This window comes from Martes martes, assembly GCF_963455335.1.
Source record: "Martes martes genome assembly, chromosome: 9".
NCBI lineage: Eukaryota > Metazoa > Chordata > Mammalia > Carnivora > Mustelidae > Martes > Martes martes.
Window position 1 is genome coordinate 10,343,880 of NC_137896.1, and position 22,136 is coordinate 10,366,015.

The 22,136-nt window shown below is 49.9% G+C and overlaps 1 protein-coding gene across 2 annotated transcripts in view; it reads right to left on the reverse strand.

Moving 5' to 3' along the window:
• Positions 1-530: 530 nt before the first annotated feature.
• Positions 531-22,136, reverse strand: part of PTPN1 (protein tyrosine phosphatase non-receptor type 1) — a 67,261-nt gene continuing 45,655 nt past the window's right edge. Inside the window, exons 3-10 of one of the 2 annotated variants that reach the window (XM_080814750.1) lie at positions 20,399-20,499; positions 17,257-17,355; positions 10,890-11,027; positions 7,651-7,860; positions 7,061-7,222; positions 6,463-6,686; positions 3,883-4,054; positions 531-2,623 (exon numbers count right to left, since the gene is read on the reverse strand). In XM_080814750.1, the coding sequence (XP_080670876.1) occupies positions 2,600-2,623; positions 3,883-4,054; positions 6,463-6,686; positions 7,061-7,222; positions 7,651-7,860; positions 10,890-11,027; positions 17,257-17,355; positions 20,399-20,499 (1,130 nt within the window). In that variant the 3' untranslated portion in view covers positions 531-2,599. Of the gene's footprint in view, positions 2,624-3,445; positions 4,055-6,462; positions 6,687-7,060; positions 7,223-7,650; positions 7,861-10,889; positions 11,028-17,256; positions 17,356-20,398; positions 20,500-22,136 lie in introns of those variants that run through there. The other variant, XM_080814751.1, reaches the window with a different exon arrangement.

Sequence of the window (22,136 nt, forward strand, 5' to 3'; positions counted from 1 at the left end):
CCTGCCAGGAGGCCCCAGCAGCCAATCACACAACCCTGGAGGGTATAAGGGAACTCTTTGTACTATTTTTGCAACACTTTATAAATCTGAAATTATTTCAGAACAAGAAGTCAACCAATCACTTTAGAGAAGGTGAACGGCGTACAAGGAAGGACTAGGTGAATTTTCTATCTCGTCACTTCTCCATCAAGCACGGCTCGACAGAGATACTGAGAAGGACGCGTTCTGAGCAGTCCTCCAAGCAGTCTGGGTGGTTTGCTAAGGTAGCCCAAGGCCCTGGGCATTCAGAAGGTGGGTTCTGTTGTCGTCCAAGAAACTGGGAGGACGCCGAAAGTGTCACATAAACTCACCGGGAAGGGAATGGTCCCCCAGCTCAAAGGTGAGCACAACCCCAGGAGGCCACAGTAACCCTCAGCCGCCTGAGCGACAGCACCTGCTTTTTGGCAGCGGCGGCAAGAAACAGGAGGTACCCGTCCTCCTTTAGGCCCATTAAATAAAGGCATGGGAGGCACCCCAAATCCATGTTCTTTAGAAAAAAAATTTTATTGTTGCAACTAAAATGCAAACCCATCATTTATATGGCAAGTTGGAAATCTGTACAGTTTGACAGTTCTGTGAGGTCACAGAAGACCCTGAGATGCGCGCCCCCCACCCCCCATCATGCAGCCATGTATACACACACCTGAAAAGGTATTATACCGAAACACCTCACTTTTTTTGTGTGTTTTTATTTTTGTAAAAACGGTTTATTCCATGGCCATTGTAAAAAATAATGACCAGATGAGTAAATATTGGCTTAAGGCATATAGCAGAGCAGCTCGCTACTTCTCTAACATACGTGTAACAAGATGGAGAGCCATCTGTTTTCCAAGGATAGGAGGTTAAACCAGTATATCCATTTTGAAATGCTACTATATATACACACCCAAACTACTACATACATATACAGGACTTCAAAAAACAAACAAACAAGCCCAACTCAAAAACGCCTCCAGCCTGGCACCTCAGCCTCACCCATACCTCACCAAGGCTCTGCAGAGCGATGCCTCGAATGTTCCCGCCGCAGAGTTTCTCTGCACGGGCTTCTAACATGGGAAAGGCAAAATGTGAAAATGCTGGCAAAAGAGCAGCTTGTGAGCTACAGCTGCCTTGTTTTTTGTTTTGTTTTGTTTTTCTTGTTAAAAAAGCCACTTAATGTGGAGGTCTTAAGCTCCCTTGCAGGAAGAGTCGTGAGCACCATCGGTCCCCAGGGTTCAAGGGCAGGGGCAGACGTGGCTCTCAGCAAGGCCCCTGGAACGGGACAGTGGCAGGCGGACTCCGAGAGACTGTCACCCAGATTGCTTCGGGCGTGTGGTTTCCAACAGTTGCCTTGGTTCCAAATCACAGTCTGCTGGAAAGGAGCGTGAACTTCTGACCATGGAGGCTGATCCCCAGGGTGGTGGGGGGGGACCCTGCTTGCCTATATGTCCAGAGCGTGAGGTGTGACTATGGCTTCCCATACCCTTGGAATGTCTGAGTTACAGTGGGCCCCGGGTGGACAAGGCCAGGCCGGGCCTCACCAGGAAGTCACCAGAGTGTCATGCCAGGAATTCGGCAAATATGTGTTACTGGAAAACATCACTCCACTGCTGAATGGCAGATTTCAGCAAGTCTTAGGAACCACAGCCATGTAATGATCAGATCATGCAAAGGTAGATTGGACTTGTACATGGGGACACATTAATAAGCAGAGAGCTAAGTGTTTCAAGCACGTGGTATCTGATCGGGGCACGAGACGACCGAACATGCATTCTAATACACACAGGGAAAGCAGTGATTGAGAACAAGGTTCTAGCAGATAACCAGGAGGGGATAACTGGGACAAAGTCATCTCACGTCATGTATCTTAAATATCCAAGTGTTCAGTATATATTATCCCATGTTCTATAAACATATGCCAAACCTCTTCTCACGTTACCCACAATGTCACGAAATAACGACTGCTTACAACCATCCACCTTCCTAGTACTGGTCTGACGCAGCAGGCTCATGGCAAAGTCTTACGTTCCCAGCACTACCTGAGGGTTTATTATTGTACTTTTTGATAAAGCCCTTGATGCAAGGCTGACATCAAAAATTTTTAATACATTATTGGTTTAAGAAAATGCTAGTGCACTATGGATGCCTTTGGGAAAAAAAGACAAAAACAAAAAAATAAATATGGAGTGGAGAGGCTCACTGCACACGGTCTCCGTGGAGGTCCAGGGGGGAGGACACTGGGTGCTGCCTACCCGGGCTGCACCGGGCCACACCAGGGGAGCACGCGCCGGGGTGGGCCTCGCGACTCGCACAGGCCACCAGCACCGGACTCTCCTTTGCTCTCCTCAAAAAATGGGTAGTGGATTGGATACTTGAAGGAAAGGGAGGGGAAACAGAGTCAAAAGGAGTGGGAACCAACAGCCCGGGGAGGGTGGTTTTAGTGCAGAACAAACGTCCGTCCAGGTCCCGGCTGGCTACGCTGTCCTCGGCCCTTACCGACCACGGCCTGCCTGCCAGGCGCGCGCGGGCTCTAGCAGCGGAGGCGGACAGTGGGGTGGAGGTGGAGTGGAGGTGGGTCAGATTATGTGCTGCTGCTGAACAGGAACTGGAATGAAACCAAACATTTTCAGATGAGCCCGGACCCACCCCTGCAGAGCGGCAGACTCACGCACTACCCTGGCCTCCCCAGCCTCCAGTGAAGGGGGTTCGTTTCTCTTTTAGGACAGCCTGCCTCCCCAAAAATCACCCCTAGGGAAAACATTGTTTACACATTGCTAAACCATCCGATGTACTCAGAGATGGTCGCTTGCAAAAAAGACAAAATATTTTAAAATGATTTTTAAAAAGTCCTGTGGGGTGATTTCCACGACTAGAGTTCTGAGGCTAAACCTCCGTCTTCCCCGCACATTAACAGCGAAATGCATCTCACGTGTGGATTTCTACTGCAAGAGCATTTCTATTCCGAAGGAAGTGGAAACTGTTCCTTCGGGACCTCAATGGCAGGGTGAAAAGCTGGTGCCACCCTGCTGTGACCTCAGACCCTGAGGCAGGGGCCTGGAGGAACCCCGTTTGTGGAGGTGGGGTGAGGAGGGCGGGGCTGACCCAGGTGGCCGGAATGAGAAGGGACGGATGGAGAAATGAGCAATGGGAAACCGGTGGGGACACCCTGAGCAAAAGCAGAAGCCGGGCTTTGTTTTCTAGAGATGGCCTTCTGTTGTTTCTCTTCTAAAAATGGGAAAGCTCGCAGGCGCTGTCCCAGCTCAGTGTGCGCACAGCAGAGGAAGCGACTGAGCAAGATGGCGCCCTGAACCCTTAAACCCTCTTCTCCAAAGGAGTTTACATTCGTAAAAGCTCGGGAATCTTTCCCTGGGAAATCCAATATAAACTGTGTATCTGCTGACACCACCTAAGGGTACAAGGAAGTTTCGTAAGTGCCTAGTCTCTTTTTTTTTTTCCAGAAATAACAAAAGCTGCTTTTTATAAAGGTTAAAAACAACAATGTGTTGTAATTCTATTATTTTTTTTCCAAAAACAAACAACAGTAACAAAAAAAAAAAAGAGAGAGAGAGAGAGACACACACACACACACATTTGGCATTTTCTCTACTTACTCCTGAATAGGTTAAGGCCCTGAGATTAGACTCTTATATATTCTTGGGGTCACAGGGCTCCTTAAAACCCCAGTGCATCAATCCTCAATTCTCTCTTGCTAGCCCTTCACAGTTCCAGCCTTTAAAAACCTTTGCTCTGTTTCTTCTGAGACTGGCTCAGATCCTTCCACAGCACTGAATGCTAATGCCGGGCTGCCAGCCAGTGCTTTCTGTACCCACGGTCTTGCCAGCACGTCCGTCAGTGAAAACATACCCTGTAGCAGAGGTACGCGCCGGCCGTGAGGACCGTGGCCATGCACATGTTCACCAGGAAGGGCTTCCAGGGAGTCAGCGCCGGGTCCTGCTTCTCCTTGGGCGGCGAGGGCTCCCCCTGGGCAGGACCTGCCCCCACGGCCCGCCTTCGGACTTCAGTGTCTGGACTCGTGCTGAGGGAGGAGATGCACAGAGATGGGTTACTCGCTCTGGGGCAAACAACAGCGGGGATGCTACCGCTACAGCTAGAATTGCCAAGACCTTGGGAATACGGATACTGACCTGAAGCCCACGCGTCACACACACACCCCCACCCTGCCCCAGAGACCCAGACGGCTGCCACAGACAGGGTATGGTTCTGGAGCCCCGTGGACTCCTTGGTGATGGAGGGTGGGTGAGACTCTACTGAGAAATACAGGCGCTGGTGCAAAGCCAGGTGCTAATTTGCCCTGGGGTTTGCTTGGAGAATGTTCCCCTTCAGTTCAGGGAGGGCAATGGTGCGGCCCGCATGCTCTCTCTCTCTCCCCCGGCCCCTGCATAGGAGCCTTTGCTGTGTTGACGTGAGGACATCACGCATTCCCTGTGCCCCTCAGCCCACCCTGTCCCCGGCCTGAGGCCCCAGCATCGCTCCCATCCCGCCAGTAGGACTGTTCCTCAGGCCTCCGGTGTACAGACTGGCTGCCCTCCTGGTGGCAAGCCAGAGCACCCCCGCGGGGATGATGTGAACTGTGTTCTCCTTCCAGGCCTGTCTCAGGAGAGGCCAGCAGAGGCCCTTCCTCTCTCCACCACCTCCCCCAGGCCTTTCCTTCTCCCACTGCCCTTGCCTCCCGACAGAAGACCTGACCACAAGATGTCTTGCTTCTCACATGCATCTCCACAGCTTTTCTACCCCAGCAGCATCGTGTGTAGTGGGCAGGACCCCTGAGGCATTACCTGCCCAGGAGGTGGCACAAAGCACCTGCTTTTCCGCTCCCCATCATGGGGCCCCAGCTACAGGGCTGAGGCCCGTGTGCAGATGGGCCCCCACTGGCGTCCAGAGGCACCTACGTTCTTGGCACAACCCCATTTTTTCCTGGAACTCTCTGGCTTTTGGCTTCCTAGATCCACACTCCCCTCCTTGCCACCTTCACACACACACACACACACACACAGAAAAGCACCCCCCCCCCCCAGTCTTAGCAAATACAAAACAGAACACATGACAGACTGGACACCAGTCACGTGCCAGCTCTCACCTCGCTCACTCTCAACTCTTGGCAGGCCCTCAGATGGAGCACACTGGCACGCCCTGAGAACATCACCAGAGGCCCTGGGAAGCCAGGCACAGTCTCCCGGGCAGGCTATCATAGAGCTACTGCCGAGCACATCGCACAAAACCTGTTCTGGGAGGCCCCACTGGACAAGTCCCAGAGGTGATGGGGCTGTGATGGGGACCCAGTCACATGAAGGACCCTGCTGATTTAGGGGCACGTGTCAGTGCTGGGGCCTGGCACTCAGCATTTGGTAAGGTGCCTAGGTAAGATTCTGATGATCAGTTTAGCTAAAGGACCACTCAAGGACACGCCATGTCTAACCTGCTTACTTCAGTATTGTTATTCCAACATCTAGCAGCATTAGTGCATTCCTGATCGTGTCCTTTAACAGCTCCAAAGTATCCCAAAGTAGGGAGAAAGCAAGAGTTACCTAATCCCTACATATATAATCAGCTTGTCTCCAGTTTTGCACCGTTCTCAATGATGCCGCAATAAACACCTCCCCCTACAGATCTCTTTGGACACCTGTTTGCAAAGTGTTGCAAACCAAATTTCTAGATGTGTACAAATGCTGGGCCAAAGCATGCATTCATCCAGGAGGCAGGAACAAGGGCACTGTCTCCACAGGCTGGGGCTCAGGCTCACACCCATTCCTTCTCCATGCTTCCACGCCTCATGCAGGCCCTCCTTGAGCACCCTGGGAAGGCAGGGTATCTTCTCGATGGCTGACCACCACAGCATACACTTCCATCTCCTTATTGTCCACAGGGTCCCATCCGTAATCCACTGTCCCCACCCCAACAAGATGGTCTAGAATACAGACCAGGGGCCATGTTCCAGTGATCTCAGTATTTCACATGCATCAGTATGTGTTCAATAATCTTTGCTAAATGGCATTACGTTAATCAAAACTACACAAAAGGTTAAATTCCCAGAAGGACCAATCTGGGGGCTGAAAGTACATGGTCTAACCTGGATAGCACGTTTCAGGACTGGCTAGAAGCCAGGGGCAGGGCATGGTCATCTCTGGGTGGGACTGCTATCCGGATGCAGGATTCCAACAGGCACCACAAGGTGGTGCTAGAGCCCCACTGAAGTAGGTCCCTGAGGGCATGGCGGGCAGCAGCCAACCTGTGGCAGCGTCAAATGCTCCTGGCTCCTACAGCCAGGCGAGGAGTGGTGCTGGTCCAGGAGTCCCTTTCCCCAAAGACACAGAGGTGATGCTTGCCAAGAGGAGGCTGGGTCCTCAGGGTTTCAATATCAATGCGTTTCTGGATGAGAAGGTCAGTCCCCCTCACCCCCAATAAGCCAGGCCCATTCGGGCTTACCTTTCCACGCCGCAAGGGACATTTAAAGGGGTTCTGGTTTCTTCCTTGATAGAGCAGTCTTCTTTATCCTCCCCGGTTTCGTCCTTTACCCACTGGTGGTTGGGGAAGAACTCCTTGCACTTCCCATTGTGTGGCTCCAGGATGCGTTTGGGGGGCCGGGGAGGAGGGGGGACGTGTTCGGGTGGGGGCTCCAGGTCCTCATGGGAAAGCTCCTTCCATTGCTCCTAGGGAAAGCAGCAGAGAAAGCCCCGTTAGCATTCACGGCGGGCTGATCTGTCAGGAAATCGGCTCCCCTTCAAAGTGAGCAGAGGTGAGGGGCTCTCTCTGCTTCCTGGGGCTACAGATACGTATACTTGGAAGATGAAATCTTTTGAAAATAAAGTCTATGAACTATTATCAGTGTTCTCTACGTCAGCGCGTCCACGGCAAAAATCGGCTCGCAGTGAGCATTTTCACAACCTTCTAGCTAGTTCGCCACAGAAGATAGCTATTTCTTCTGAGCCGTGGTAGAGTATTTGAACTTTTACAACTGACAGCCTCCTTCAGAGACAAAAATTCAAAATCGACACACCTGGATGTAAGCAGAAGCAAGGCTTACCTGCACTGAAGAGTCTCCCATGATGAATTTGGCACCTTCGATTACAGCTAGGTAAGAGAAACGGAGCTGGTCTGCTGTCTGGATCAGCCCCATCCGAAACTTCCGCATTTCTAACAGGACTTTCTTGATGTCAACAGAAGAAGGGTCTTTCCTCTTGTCCATCTGAAAGCCAGAGAGGAGACACCATTCAGCCAGCCTCGACTCCCAAGTACAATGTGATTTTCAACGTTCTGGAGGAGTCCTCCAGTTTCTACTCGGGAAAAATCACAGCGGGGAGGCAGAATTCTAGCAAATGCGTGAAAGTGCAGCAAAATCGGGACCACGAGAGCACGGGGGAAAGAGTAAGAGAAAGGGAGTCTCTGGATCTTCCCGATTCCACATTCCGCTTAAGAACATCCCTCCGAACAAAGCTACTTAGCTTAGAGCTACTGTCATAGGAGGAAAATTGTTAAAAATTAAAGATCCTGGCTAGTTTACTGCATTCTGTCATTCTGTCATTGTCTAATGACAGAAAAGCTCGGGGCAGGCCACAGGGACCAGGCCACACATGGGCTCCCTTCTCTTCCCGGGGCCTTCAGGGGCCTCCTTACCAGCAAGAGGCAGGTGTCAGCCAGACAGAAGGTCCCCGACCTGCCGATGCCAGCACTGCAGTGCACCACGACAGGGCCGTGCTCCGTGCTCAGTGACCCCGACTCACGAACTTTAAAAAGAAAGTTCAGGAATGAAGCTGGCGATTCGGGGACTCCAAAGTCAGGCCACGTGGTATAGTGGAAATGTAAGATCTCTCGAGTTTCTTGAGACTGAAAGAAAGAAAAAAGAAATTCTCTAAGAAAAAAGATACTCCAAGAGAATCATCTGTACAGAAATCACGGCTTTCAAGTAAGCACGAAATGTACCCCACCCCCCACCCCCAACTAACTCGAAGAACAGCTTCCCTTCTCAGAGTTCCTTCTATCTACTCACCCAGCCAAGATATACGAAGCACTGGAGTGTGTCTGACACTGGACCTAGAGGCTGCTCCCGCCTCGACTGCCCTTCCTTTAGCATGGAACGTTCTCATCCACATCTCTCCTCCAGTGCCCCATCCCCTCTGCTGTCTTCATGGTTACAAGTGATTTCTCTCTGCCCCACAAATACAATGATGCTGCAAGGCCACCCAACGGCAACCCTGTCCTAAAGCACTGTAGGGTTTCCCATGGAAGAGTAAAAAATTGTTACCGCATGTGTGTGGCCCCAGCTCTGGGTAACGCCAAGTCTTCACACGACTACCTGGAAGTCTCAGAGGACTGTCATTTTAGAGAAAAAAGTAACCAGGCCAGGCTCCAAAGGCTGGCAGCTGGCAGCTGTGGTCGATACACAGCTGAGGAGGAGGGCGTCAACACCACCGGCCCCGCCGGTCCTGCAGCATCCCAGTGTGGCACACATCAGCTCACTGATGCGAATTCACGCTTGAATCCTTCAAGGCCTGGATTCCCGTATTCCCATTTTCTCGACCAGGATACTGAGGCTTGGAGGCCAAGCCTCCGTGAAGTGAGGAGGCAGGAGTTAAAAATCTAAGTGTGCCTGACTCCGGAGCCCCTGTTCAGAGCCTGCTGCAGGTGCTTCTGAAATGAGGGCCCTGAAACTTGTCCCCAACTGTTTCTCCCCCTGGCCACATCTGCTCCCAGTGGAACAGAACGAAGAATGGCCTCCAGTGCCATTTCCAGCCCTGCTCCTCCCTCTAAACCTATGAAGAGTCCAGAGGCCTGTGGACCAACAATGCCTCCCTACACTTAGCAAAATGTCCACAATATGCCTACCACGCCAGCCACCATGCCCGGCAGGATAAGGTAAGGACACTGCCCTTGCCTTCCCAGAGCTTACAGCTTCAGTCCTAATAGCCTCCCGGGGCCTGGTGTGATGAAAACTTGTGAAAGAGTTTACGATAAACACCAATGACCTAACATCAGCAAAGAATGCTCATACGGAACCCTGCACCAGCTCTGACACACGGAGGTCCTTCTGCGGAACTAGAAGACTCTGCAGGCGACATGAGGGTCATTTCTAGAACCACCGTAAGTAAGGCCATTTTTTCCTCCCTCGAAAATGGTCTCCTTATATGGCTTAAAATGAGAGATACCCTTTCTATTTTTCAGGGAAAGAAAAACACTCAAAAATAGATTTTAAAAAAGGAGTAAGAAGAAAATATACTAAAAGCAAATTCCTTCTTTAATCATTAAAAAGGTGTGGAGTAGCTCCCGCTGACACCCTCCCTCACAGCTGCCCACCTCTTTCTCAAGGAATTCGCTCTAAACCTGTGCTTGAACAGATCCACGCCTGAGAAAAGAATTTTTAAGAACAAGGTCTGTGAGGGCAAACAGCCTTTCCCAACACCAAAACCTCCGCACTGCTGCAGGTGCCCCACCGAGTGGACATCACGAGCCCCTTCTGCTCCGTCCGAATTCCATTTCCCTCAACAAGCGGGAAAAATTTTCTCAAGGGTTTACCAGAAGTCCCTCTTGATGTCAGGGCTTGAGCATTTTAAAAAGCATGAAAAAGAACGTCTGTGACATGATCCTGCAGGCACATTCCAACACACTGCCGACGTTAGTCCTGAAAATGCTCCGTCGAAGCCCTCCGTAAACCAGAGCCCTGGAGGCCTGGTGGGGGGGCGCTGCGGCAGGCCCGGGCTGTCGCGCTCAGGAGCCGCGTCGCTGCATTCCACAAAGAGCCACGCCACTTACTTTGCTCTGCTTATGGCAGCCCACGCTACATTCTAGCTCTTACTCCAGTCAGTTATGCAACAACGGGAGGCAGGGGACTGGAATGCAGTCGGCTAAACACGAACACGTGAGCTGAAGTCACGGGCAGCCCCCCAGCAAGCCCCTATCCAAGTTGGCACTGCTCCCGCCATCCCTCCGGTCTGGGCGGGGACCGCCCTGGCTAATCCTGTCACTTCAACCCCAGAGAATGTGCTGACCCCGGCAGGGGCAGAGCCAGGTGCTGTTCTAACACTTAACCGTGCTCCTTGCCGTCTGGGCCCTTACAAAACCCCCATCTGGAAGGGGGGGAAACTGAGCCATGGTGAGACGTGATGCCCCTCTCTCCACATCTGACAGTCTGAGACGGCAGGGCCGGGAGTCCAGCCCCGAGAGTGGGCCGGAAGGGAGTGGCTGACCGCCACGGCCGAGGCTGTTCCCAGAAGCTGCCCACCCTGGCGCAGGGTCCTCCGGGTGATGGCTTCTGGAAAATTATTTAGAATCCCCGTGGGCAGGGCCTTCTGTGGTACTGCTGCTTAGCCCCGTGCCTTGATCTGTTCCAAGACCACCTTCCAAGGAGAGCCAGCAGCTGGTGTTAGACGTTCCTCCCAAGACAAATAAACCCAAAACCTCACTTAGAAAACGTACACTACTGACTATGACCTTGGGAGTCAGCCCTTCTTCCCTCGCTTCAAGCTAAAGAGACTGTGGACAAGAAAAGAGGCAGTGGCCGCTATATGACCTGCGGCCACCATGTCAGTCCCACGGCAGTTGCAAAGACAGGAACAGAGAGACGTTTTAGCTGAGAAACTCCCTTTTCCCTAGAGACTATGATGAACTAATGTTACAGTTCAGGGAGAGAGCTCTGTGGAGGAGGGGCCTGAGGAGCCCCCCCTTCCCAGACTCACCACCACACACCCCCCCAGCTCCCCTGGTAGGTAAGCGGGTAAGCTCTGCTTCCCACAGGGCTAAGACCACATCTCGGTCAGAGTGTACAAAACTCAGAAAAAGTGGCATTAGGTAATATCACCCAGGCGGAAAGACATCTCAAGCAGCGGCCGTGGGAAGGACGGAGTACATGCCATACTCACTGTAAGGTTTTCCAATTCCAGCTGCCGTACTGTGTAATATGACTTAATATCTTCGGAGATCAAGGTTAATTTCAAATTTGTGTCTTCAAAGATCATTTCTTTCTCTTCTTTTTGTGGCCAGTACTGAGCACATTTTAACTAGGAGAGAAAATGATGAATTACTATAAGCAATGGACGGTTTTCCCTTGAACGGAGGTAGAGAGTTCCTTCCATGAGCTTCAGGACAACCCAAAGGTAAACTGGGGCTTTCTGACCTTGGATGTCACCATCAGCATAACCTGCCTGCCTCTGAGGCAGATGGGGAGGTGGTGAAGACCCAGAGCTGGCTGGGCAGAGAGGGCCTGGACCTCCAAACACAGCCGCTCCCTGGTTCTCCCCACACGAGGACAGGCTTTGGGGGTCTGGCCCTTCCAGGCCATTCATGAGGTGAAGCCGGACTGTGCCACAGCTTTAGTCTCTCACAGACTACTTTCTGTAGCCATTTTGAAGATTACCGAGAACCGGATTGGTGCTGTTGGCCCAATGCAGACGACTTACCTGGGGGACCGGAACCAAGTCTGAAGGAGACTGTGGGACACCTGTGCAGGCCGGAGGGCTGTAACTGAATGTTTAGAGAAGGTGTGGACAGGGGCTCCTCCAAGGCTTAGGGTCGCCCGCTGCCCCATCCCACCCTTTCATTCTGGTTTGGCTCAGTCCCAAAAAATCCTTTTGATTTTCTAATTTAATAATTCCAGGAACTATTCGATCATCTTCATTTAAATATAGCTCATTAACTTTTTCTTCAAAGCCAGCAAACTCCCAAAGATTTGGTTTCACTTAAGAGTTAGGTTTTTTTTTAAAGATTTTTTATTTTTTCATTTGAGGGAGAATTAGAGTGAGACAGAACATGAGAAGGGAGAAGGTCAGAGGGAGAAGCAGACTCCCCACGGAGTCTGGGAGCCTGATGTGGGACTCGATCCAGTGACTCCCGGATCATGACCTGAGCCAAAGGCAGGCGTCCAACCAACTGAGCCACCTAAGTGCCCATCACTTAAGAGTTTTAAGAAAGAAAGTTTGACTCGGGGCGCCTGGGTGGCTCAGTGGGTTAAAGCCTCTGTCTTTGGCTCAGGTCATGATCCCAGGTCCTGGGATGGAGCCCCACATTGGGCTCTCTGCTCGGCGGGGAGCCTGCTTCCTCCTCTCTCTCTGCCTGCCTCTCTGCCTACTTGTGCTCTGTCTGTCAAATAAATAAATAAAATCTTTAAAAAAAAAGAAAAGAAAGAAAGTTTGACTCAAATTTAGTGGCGTACTTTGAGTCAAGTTTCTATACTATACCTTTCTGTTTGGTGATGAACATTGTGGACCAAAACAGCAGGCAGATGGGTGCTAAGTTATAAGGTCTATAAGCCAGGGAGTTGGACAATGTGCCTAGACAGAGGGAACCCCAAAGACATGATGATTTCCATCACATGAAATTATCAGTGCGTGCAGCCAGCTCTTCGGGAAACGGTACAAATCCACCCCCACTGCACCTGAATGTGGACTGGCCCCCCGGCACCTCCTCTGAGTTGCAGGACGAGCCGCCTGAAATACCAGGGCAGGTAGAGGGAGCCCCTCCAGGCCCAGCCTCTGCCGGTCAGGAGAGACCATTGGTGCAGATCAGTGACAAGGGGGCACAGCGGGAATAAACACTATGGATGTGCTGTGGGAATTCAGAAGAAGCAAAGGTTCCAGGCCAGCAGAAGTTACATGCAAGAGATGAGAAAAAACCCTATGGAAGGAGAGGCCTCTGTCATGATCCCAGGGTCCCGGGATCAAGCCCCGCATCTGGCTCCCTGCTCAGCAGGGAGTCCGTTTCTCCCTCTCCCTCTGCTCTCCACCCCCCACCTCACGCTCTCTCAAATAAAATCTTTAAAAAAATAAAAATTAAAAAAAAAAGTGGCCTCTGACAGAGGCGTGCCTGGAGGGGTGACTAGGATTTCCTAGGCAGTGACTGCCCAGAAGTCAGTCTCAGAGGAACAGGGAGCAGGGCCAAGGGAAGACCGGGCCACAGCGACTCTGGGGGCAGGCTCAGGACCTGCCGTGTCACCTGGGCAGCGAAGCGCCAGGAGGCTCCTGAGCATAGTGCAGACAGAATCAGGAAGGCCCACCAGTCCTGCTCTAACGCAGCTGCACTGCCCAAAAAAAAACCAAGAGAAAAGCAGCAGCAAACCGAGAAACACCAGACACAGCATAAGACGTCACAGTCCCGAAACAGAAGGCCAATGGGGCCTGGACTGGGCCTGCCTGAAAGACTGAGCCGGTTTTACCCACATCCCCTCCTAACACCGATGAGACGTTGCCAAAGATGAACCCCTGCAACAGGACCAACCTGCCAGCATCATAGCAATTCTGCCACTCAGGACATGGAAGCAGCAGGGACACGGCAAGGTCCTCGGCTGACCCAAAGGGGTGGGGCAGCTGAAAGGGGGACCAGGGAGGACGCTTCAAGGATGCCCGTCTTCCCATACTTCCAGTAATCAGACCCGTGCAATTCCTGAAAACCCCAGAGGCAGAGAAACCGCCCTGGTGGCTTCGGCGCCACGTGTGCTGGAGCGTGCCCCCAACACCACAAGCAGAGAAGCAGAAACGCAGGACAGTGCGTTTCTCAGAGAAGAGGCCGGTGCTTTCGGGTCTCATGGGCAGGGAAGGAGTCTTCTACAGCTCACCTCCACACAGCAAACACTCACTTTCAAAACCAAATCTAAAGCCCAATAAGTCTCTGTGATGTGGTAAAGACTCAGGAACTCCGCTACCGCGCGACGCTAGTGCGCGCTAGGTGTCAAGCAATATTTATTTTTAAGAGCTCGAAGGCATCCACAGCAACATGCCACGCTCTGCTTGCTGTCATTTCCTGTAGACATTTTTAACACAAAAAAATAAAACAAAACACAAAAATAAGCTCAAGAGCACAACTTATTGCTCTTCTATTAAACCGATCCATCCCCCCCTGAGAAGAGACTTTTTATTAGAAAGCAGTCGTTCCCCAGGATTCAAATCGTGCTACATCCTGGGTCGGCAGCAAACGGCAGCACCCACGTGGTGGGTGTCCGTCACAGCTGCCCTTCCCACCTCGAAGCTGAATGTGAGAGAGAGGCCTTGGGGCCTTCCCAAACAGCCAGGCAATCTTCAGAAAAATCCATGCATGTCACCGGGGGTAACCCTGTGATGCTGGATTGGTTTTCCCAAGGAATAATGAACCAGAGGGATAACTAAGCAAATGGGTGAAACCCGATGGGCCCGCGACACAAATCCAGAGTCTCACGTGCACAAAAGAACTGAAGTCAAACTGCACCTTTAGTTGGGGTTTTGGGAGAGAGAGAGAGGCGATATTTCTGGTTAAACACCTCCTTGTTTGTCTTTTTCTCCTGCCTACACAATTCCCGCCCTTGCACACAAATACACTCTTCACAGACATGTCTCAACTCCATCTTTAAATTGAACCCCCAAGAACTTGGGCTACTTGGATAAGCTCCGTCTAACACACATAATCATCTTCTACACCACTGTTTTCCAGGAAGCACAAAAGCCCAAAAGCTTAACAGGCAGGTCTGCCAAAAATAAGAGGGGCACATCCTATACTATTCAGAGAAGGAAGGAAACCAGAAAACAAATGTGCATTGCATGGGAACACTCTGCAAGCCGGTTCTGACTGCGGGCTGTATGCATAGACCATAACTACATCAGCTGAGCAGAAAGACACTGTGACTTCTTAGAATTTTCCCCAGTCAGCTCTAATGGGGATGATAAATGTTGATGACAAACTGAAATCGTTGATTCCTAAGAAACATTAAGAATCTCAAACCACCTGCTGCTTTCCACGCCAGTGTGCATGCCTGAGTGACCCCGAGCAGGAAGAGCAGTTCCACAGGAAAACAGAGACTACTGTCACACGGTCACAGTAAATTGCATGAAAACCAACCAGCCAGGTTTCCTTTTTTTTTTTTTTTTTTTTAAAGTGGCCAAGGGGAAAAGCTGCCTATTTACGGTCAGCCTTGGATGGGAGACAAGCAAGGGCAGGCCTGGGGGCCAGCACACAGCTACAGGACAGCACCCTGGCTAGACTGGGCCAACAGCAAAGAGGTTTCACTCAAATATAGTAACAAACAGGGAGAGGGTGGTGGGGATATGGACACTGGGGAGGGTATGTGCTATGATGAGTGCTGTGAAATGTGTAAACCTGGCGATTCACAGACCTGACCTGAACCCCTGGGGATAAAAATACATTATATGTTTATTAAAATAAATTAAAAAAATATAGTAACAAATAAAAAGGAAATGCTACCATATCCAATCATTTCTGAATAACGAACCCGATTTAAAAGTCCCAAACCCTCAATGCCATTGAGAACAGTGCTTCTCAAGGGGAGCAATTTTGCACCCCAGGGGACCCTGGACAATGTCTGGAGACATTCTGGATGGCCACACGTGGGAGCGGGTATGCTAGTGGCCCCCCTGTGGGCAGCACTGAGCCCCCGAGACCCCGAACGCTCATCAGGGCCGAACACATGCACAGGCCACCCTATCTTTGTCACCTTCCCCTGCGGAAAGTGTGTGCTGTGGGAACCTGAAGTTTGTTTCTTTATTCAAAATTGCTAACAAGAGTGGTGACGGGTGGGAGCTGGCTTCGCACTTGTAACTTCACATTTTACTAATCAAGCCACTGAAGCAGAAAACATTAAAAACCACTTTCACTGAAAAAAAAAAAGTCTCGGAAGCATTATTCTTCCGACACTCAAGTACGCTCTTCATCTGTTATCATCAAGCAAATAGATGCTTTAAGAAAAGGGACTGAGGCAAAAACCATGATTTTAAACTTGCGCTGTCGTAAGAGGACGATCTGCTGTAACTAAGGCCGTCACTTTGTAGGGGGGAGGGGAGGGGCCTGGCGGTGAGTGCTTCCCGTTTGACCACTGACGTTTCCTTTGATGTGTTACTTCTCTGCACTTGTATCTGTTCCCTCGAAGGCCATGACTGTGCTTTCTTTGGAGGGGCGGCTTCTCCGGAGCCTGCGTGTTCTCCTGGCAAGCCTGGGACCGAGGAGGCCGGGCCAGCAGGGAGAGCAGCGGCCCCACTGAGCCCGAGCGTGCTGTGCCAGCACCTGGCAAGGCCCTGGGCACATGCAGTTCTCTGTACCTGGGCTGCTCGCTCCTCCTGGTATCCACACTCCTGAGCCCATCCCAGGGCCTCCGCCTCTGAGGTTGGAGAGCCCGAGTGTGCTGGCCATGGCAGGAAAAGAGGGAAGGAGCCAGGGAAGCAGGGGTGCAGCGTCCATTCGCTACGTGGCTGCCACACTGCTCACTGTACACCACATCGCCCTTCATGGGAGACAGGCCTCCAGCAGGCAATCTGCAGAGCTGGGGGAGGGGGAGTGAGGGGAGCACGAACGGTGGCTGACCCAGGAGATACCTGCCAGAGGGGGAGGGCGGGGCGGGGACTCAGCTGTCAGGCCAGGGAACCTGGCAAGAAACCAGCAACAGAAGTTCTGGCTGGAGTTTGGAAACGGAGGTGGGACATCGGGGTCTAGGTTAACTAGGTCCTGTAGCCACATTACATACATCCCAGGAGCCAGTAGGGGCCGCACAAGGGTTTTCGGCTGAAAGAGGCATAGTGACACTTGGTTTCGAAAGACCATTCTGGACACCAGGGGTAGGATACATGGAGGAGAGTGAGTCGAGAGGCCACAGCGGCGACTGCAGGGACAGATGTGTGGAGGGTGCTGCCCAGACCATCACGCATGTCCGGTACACATGCTATCCCTGGGGATGTTTTAGAGTTGCAGAGAACTTGGGAGAAATGCCACACCAATCCTGCAGTAAACACATAGGCAGACAGCGTCCACGTTAAGGAGGCAGCCGAGCGCCAGGCGTCTGGGTATTTGACAGAAGCTTTCCCAAATGCGGCTGCTCCCACAGCTCAGTCAACAGGAGGCAAACTTGTCCAGCCAGAAAAGCAGAAATGAGGAGGATACAGAAGAAACTTGGTTTTCAGAATAAAGCTATGCTTACACAGCTCCGTAACGGAACAGCAGCAGCCCCGGAACCCCGGGCAGAGGACCACAGAACACACGCACTCGCCCTGGGGAGAGACCGACTGATTGGGGGGCGGGGGGCAGGGGTGGAAGAGGTCCAGAGCAATGACTCTTCCCCCTCTTTTTAATTCATTTACTTTTCGGACTAATAGACATGTATTTATGTAATGCTTCTTTAAATTTTTCTAATAAAGCAGATACCATGTAAAAGAAATACAAAAGCAATGTAAAGAAATAAACGTCAGACAAAAATGTCAACTTCATGGACTGGGACACATATGGATGGTGAGGTAAACAGCAGGTAAATCCATGACTTACCGATCCTTTCTCCATTACTCTGTTGAGCATCACAACGCCCCTGCTTTTCTGCTCCCACACCATCTCCCAAAAGTGACCGCACGTGTTAGGCAAAGGGCCCTGCAAATACACAATCCACAAAGTGTATACCATTTTACACATGGACATGTGCTCGGATACATCACACGTGCTCCAATGTGAGCACACCTCCGGCGCTTAGCAGGTGACAGTGCCCTTCGGCAGAGTGGTGGCTAGGGTTGGGACAGGGACCACCCTCCCTGCCTAGCGGTCAGTAACGTCAATTCTATTTTCTGCCACATGGTGAAAGGTTATTTCTGCCTCTCAGGGCTGATTTGGGCTGACCCACAGAGGACAGAGAAGGCTGATTCTACTTTCTGGTGTGAGCTGACTGGTGGAGGGGCTCCACTGTGGTCCCTCTGGAGCACGGATGGAATATGGAACGAAGCTAGGGGTGCAGGCAAGAGGCAGTAGGGGGAAGCAATCGTCAGCGACACTTCCAGGGGCTGGAGTCTCAGCTCCAGTCACTTATCACCCATGTGACCTTGGACAAGTCACTTTACATCTCCATGCCTCAGTTTCTCCACCTACTGCTCTCAACTGATCACAATCCTTATTCACAGGTTATGAAAGTTAACCACGTTCATATACGTAAAGGCCTTACCACAGCACCTGGAAGACAGTAAATAGCCAGTAAACCATTAGCTATTATTACTATCAATAATGATGCACTGACCATGGACTGCCTTCATCCTTGGACCAACTAAGGTTGGTACGTGTCTACATACCACACATGTAGTGGTATGTACACGTGTCTACATCTAAGATGTAGACACATATCATCAGTCAAGTGGCCTAAGGGGTCCAGCGTGGGCACCAGGACATGGTGGGCTGCCTACCAACCTAGCAATGGGCACAGATGTTTACTGGATACCAGAACAGGAATGCCTCCCGCTGTGTCAAGTGTTAGTACTGCCCAGAAGGGACACCACCTCTCACCTCCATGACAGAGCATGTCACCTCCTCCAACCAGCACCATGTCTAGAATAGTTTCTGGTCTCACCTCTTCTCACCCAAATTCTCCCGATTATTTGCATCTGTTCCCTTGAAGTCCCTCCACACCTTCCCTGACCAAATGAGCCCTCAATGCCCACTCACTTTCCTGAACTCCGCTCCCTCCTGCTGCCTAAACCAGACACATCTGAGCTCCACACAGAGCCTCAGACAAGAAAAGTCAGATACACCACCCTTTCTAGCCAATGAACAGAAAAATGGCTCCCAGAAGACAGGGGTCCCGGGGCCTCCTGGCTGACCACCTGGGTCTTACAGTCTGCAGCTTGGGCCCAAGGACCCGGTCTCACAGCTATGGCTATCACCAGTTACCAGCCTGTCACTGTCCCTGCTCCCCAGCACCCTAGCTTAGGATGGGTTTCAGGGATGTAAAATCATATAAGATCCAAAGGAGAACTTAGCTAACACTTCTGGAAGTGACAGAGGGCATCTGTGACATTATTCTCTACATTTCCATACCACTGCCTTAAAAAACAAAACAAAACAAAACTACAGATTTGTATTATTTGCATAATGAACAGCACTGAAAATTTAAAAAATGGGCATGGTTTTCTTCGTTTTTGTGGCCTGGAAAATGTGTCGCTCCTACTCTCTAGAGGTACAACTTTGGGGTCAGGCTACTTTGATCCCTTTTAAAAATCCCAGGGCAAAGGGTGACCATGCAGGCAGCTAGGTATGCCCATGGTACCACCTGACAAAAACAGAGAGACCTTCAGATGTGCAAGTAATTGCTAAGGCATGAGGCTGGGGAAGACAGTAGTATGACAGTTTGCATGGCTATTTCCTAGCGCTCCATTTGACTTTCTACCTCTATCTGTCTTTGCTTTGGACTTCCTATCACACCAAAGTTAAATGGCTAAGATTAAGAAGAAACCTTAAAAAAAAAAAAGAAAAAAAAAAGAAACTTGACTTCTAAAAAGAGAAGTTACCAAGAAGCTGCCTTTCCCTCAACCCATTCCCGCCAGCCTGCTACCACCAGGATCTCCTTCCTTATCACCCTACCCCAACAACCCCAGAGGTGCCAGGAAGACCATAGGCTGAGGCCTAGTAAAAGGCCTGCCCCCTACACATATACCAAGAACTTCCTCAATGGCCCCACGGCTGAACATGGCGTGGCTGATGTTCCATACACTGGGAGGCATCTGAGATGATATTCCTCACGGACGGAGAGGAACTGGGACAGGACCAGACGGGGCAGTAAAGAAGGACAGGACCATGCCATGGTAGGTATGTTGATCAGCTCCCTGCCCCAAGGCAGCCTCTGTTCATACGCTCTCTGGCTTCACTATCACCTTGATCTCCCAGTATTAAACAGAAGTACCGTGTTCAAAATCACCCTATACCCCAAAGCCATACAGAACACTGATAAACAGATATGGAATGAGAAAGCAAAAACTATGACTAAAAAGAAAGAAACGTCAAGTGTTTAGAGCAACTTACAGGTAACAGACTAAGACTTGAGAAAATGAATTAAAAAGAAACTTCTCTATCCTCTTTCCCAGAGACCCATGGTCTTTGGGTCATATGCCAATAAGTGTTTCACAAGAAGGTCAAATAGTAAATCATTTTTATGATTTTTTTTCCACAAAGATGCCAAAAGCCAATGGGAATTTTAAATGATTTTGCATGCTTATCCACATCATCTCAGGATGCTTTATTTCAGGGCCAAAGAATGAAGACCACGCTGAGGAATTCTGAGCGGACACCTGGACGAAGATCTACTGCTTTGATTTCCATGAGCAGCCCTCGGTGCTCTGAGGCGAACACTTAAGGCCCTCCTCTTGCCACGACCCTGCTGCCTCTGTCAGCAGACCACAGGCAATTCTGGCATTTTAGGCCATTTTCTGTAAGCCCAGCAGCGGGATACTTCCTGGAAAAAGCACATGTTACAACCAAACCCTGTCTCTGAAGGAAGATATTTTTCCTTCCTCGTTTTTTTGGATTGTGTACAACCTGGCCTTCTAAAGGAGGCGGCAGGTTTCATCTGAAGTATAAAGGACAGTACTGTACAATTCTCAAGTTGACATCAAGTAAGGCAAAACCCATTAGAAAAATTTTGAACAATCCGGTTTACCTGGGTAAGAATGTAACTCCTTTGGGCTTCTTCCATCTTGATCAAACTGGCATTGATGTAGTCATTATCTTCCTGATGGAGTTTAATCCGACTATGGTCAACTGAAAGGCAAGCCAGAACTCGGACGTTAGTCCCACAGGACCAAAGCATCCGCAAAGGTCATGCACCCAACGGGGAAAGCGAAAAAGGTGAGTCGGTGGCATTATGGGCATTTGCACTGGCTGGCTTTTAATCATACACTGGCTTTTAATTGAGATTAGTCATCAATAAGGGGATGACTTAGTATTTTCAGAAAGGTTTCTGGAAGTGTTTGAAACTGAATGTTAAACAGCAACATGGGTTCTGTCCTAATTGGACAATCTATTCTTAGGTCCTATCTTCCTATACTTATCACTGCCCCACAACTCAGGAAGCTGTGAAGAGGGGGTGCCAAGGGATCTTTTCTTGGATGCCTAATAAAAACTTTCACAAGGTAAAAAAAAATACAGGAGATTCAATCTTTAAAAGGGAAAAAAATCCACCAAAAATTTCATCCAGTCTCTAGAGCTCTAGTTGGTAGGATTTATGATCATATTTCCACCTAATCTATGTCTAATGGTTTGAAGATGAAATGACCTAAACATATGGTCGTGTGGAAAAGGTTACCTGAATTCCTTTATATAAAGTTTTTTTTTTTTTTTAAGTTTTGAGTGTAATATACTTAAATGATTCTAACCTATGAACAAAATTCAGTTAGAACTGAATTCTAATATTTCAAGTTCAGGAACTGTCACATCAAAGACTTAAAAGATAATTGGAAAAAATAAACTCTAGAGTCCAAAACACCAAAAATACATTAAATGTAACTTGCAGAAGTTTTCAAAAATAAACCCTCATTTGGAAGGTCTGCCCAGGTTACTGAAAATGCATAGCTACTTTTTTTTTTTCCTTTTACCATGACTTTGTCACAAAGGCAGTGGTTCCCTGAGGGCCACTTTCCTTATCCTGCTAGTGCAGCTAACAAGAACAGGTGGGTATTTTTACTTCTGGCACAACACAAGGGATGATGAACGCAGGTGACCGCTGTCATAAATACTACTTTTTCTTCTCTAGCCCAGGTGGAAAGGAGAAGTTAATGGGGACACATGGTTTGGGGCTTTCTGTTCTAAAAGCTTTCAAAGAAATGTTTTTAAAAATCAGTCACCATTTGGAATAATGTTTCTCATCGTAGAGGATTAATACAAACTGGAATACTTGGGTAATATTTAAGTTATGGAGATAGATCTTAAAGAAAAATGATGAGACCATACAAACCCTTGGAGGTTTATATGAATGGGTTCCAACAGTACTGGGTGACCTTGGACAAACAATTTCTCCTCTGAGCACTGGGCTTTTCATTGGCCAAATGGAAGACAGACAAGAGATCACTTTCTACCTTGAATCATTCTTCTCATGTCCCCCCTGACCTTAAGAGCAAATTATCTGTCCTACTGCACAGTTGGGGGAAAACAAGAGAAACAGGAGGGAGATTGGGAGTGAAAAGGTTTGGGAGCTGTTTCCTGGGAAGAATATTTTAAATATTCCTTTCTTTCCCCCTCTGTATCTGTAAAACTGGCTCATAAAACCATTTAGACGAGCGCTAATGAAAAATGTAGAAAAGAAATATTAAGAGGACATTACTGCCTCGTGTAGAGCAAGGACGGCAAGGGGGGGGTCTCTTGGATCTGCATGAAAGATGCCAACAGTGATTATTCTCTAC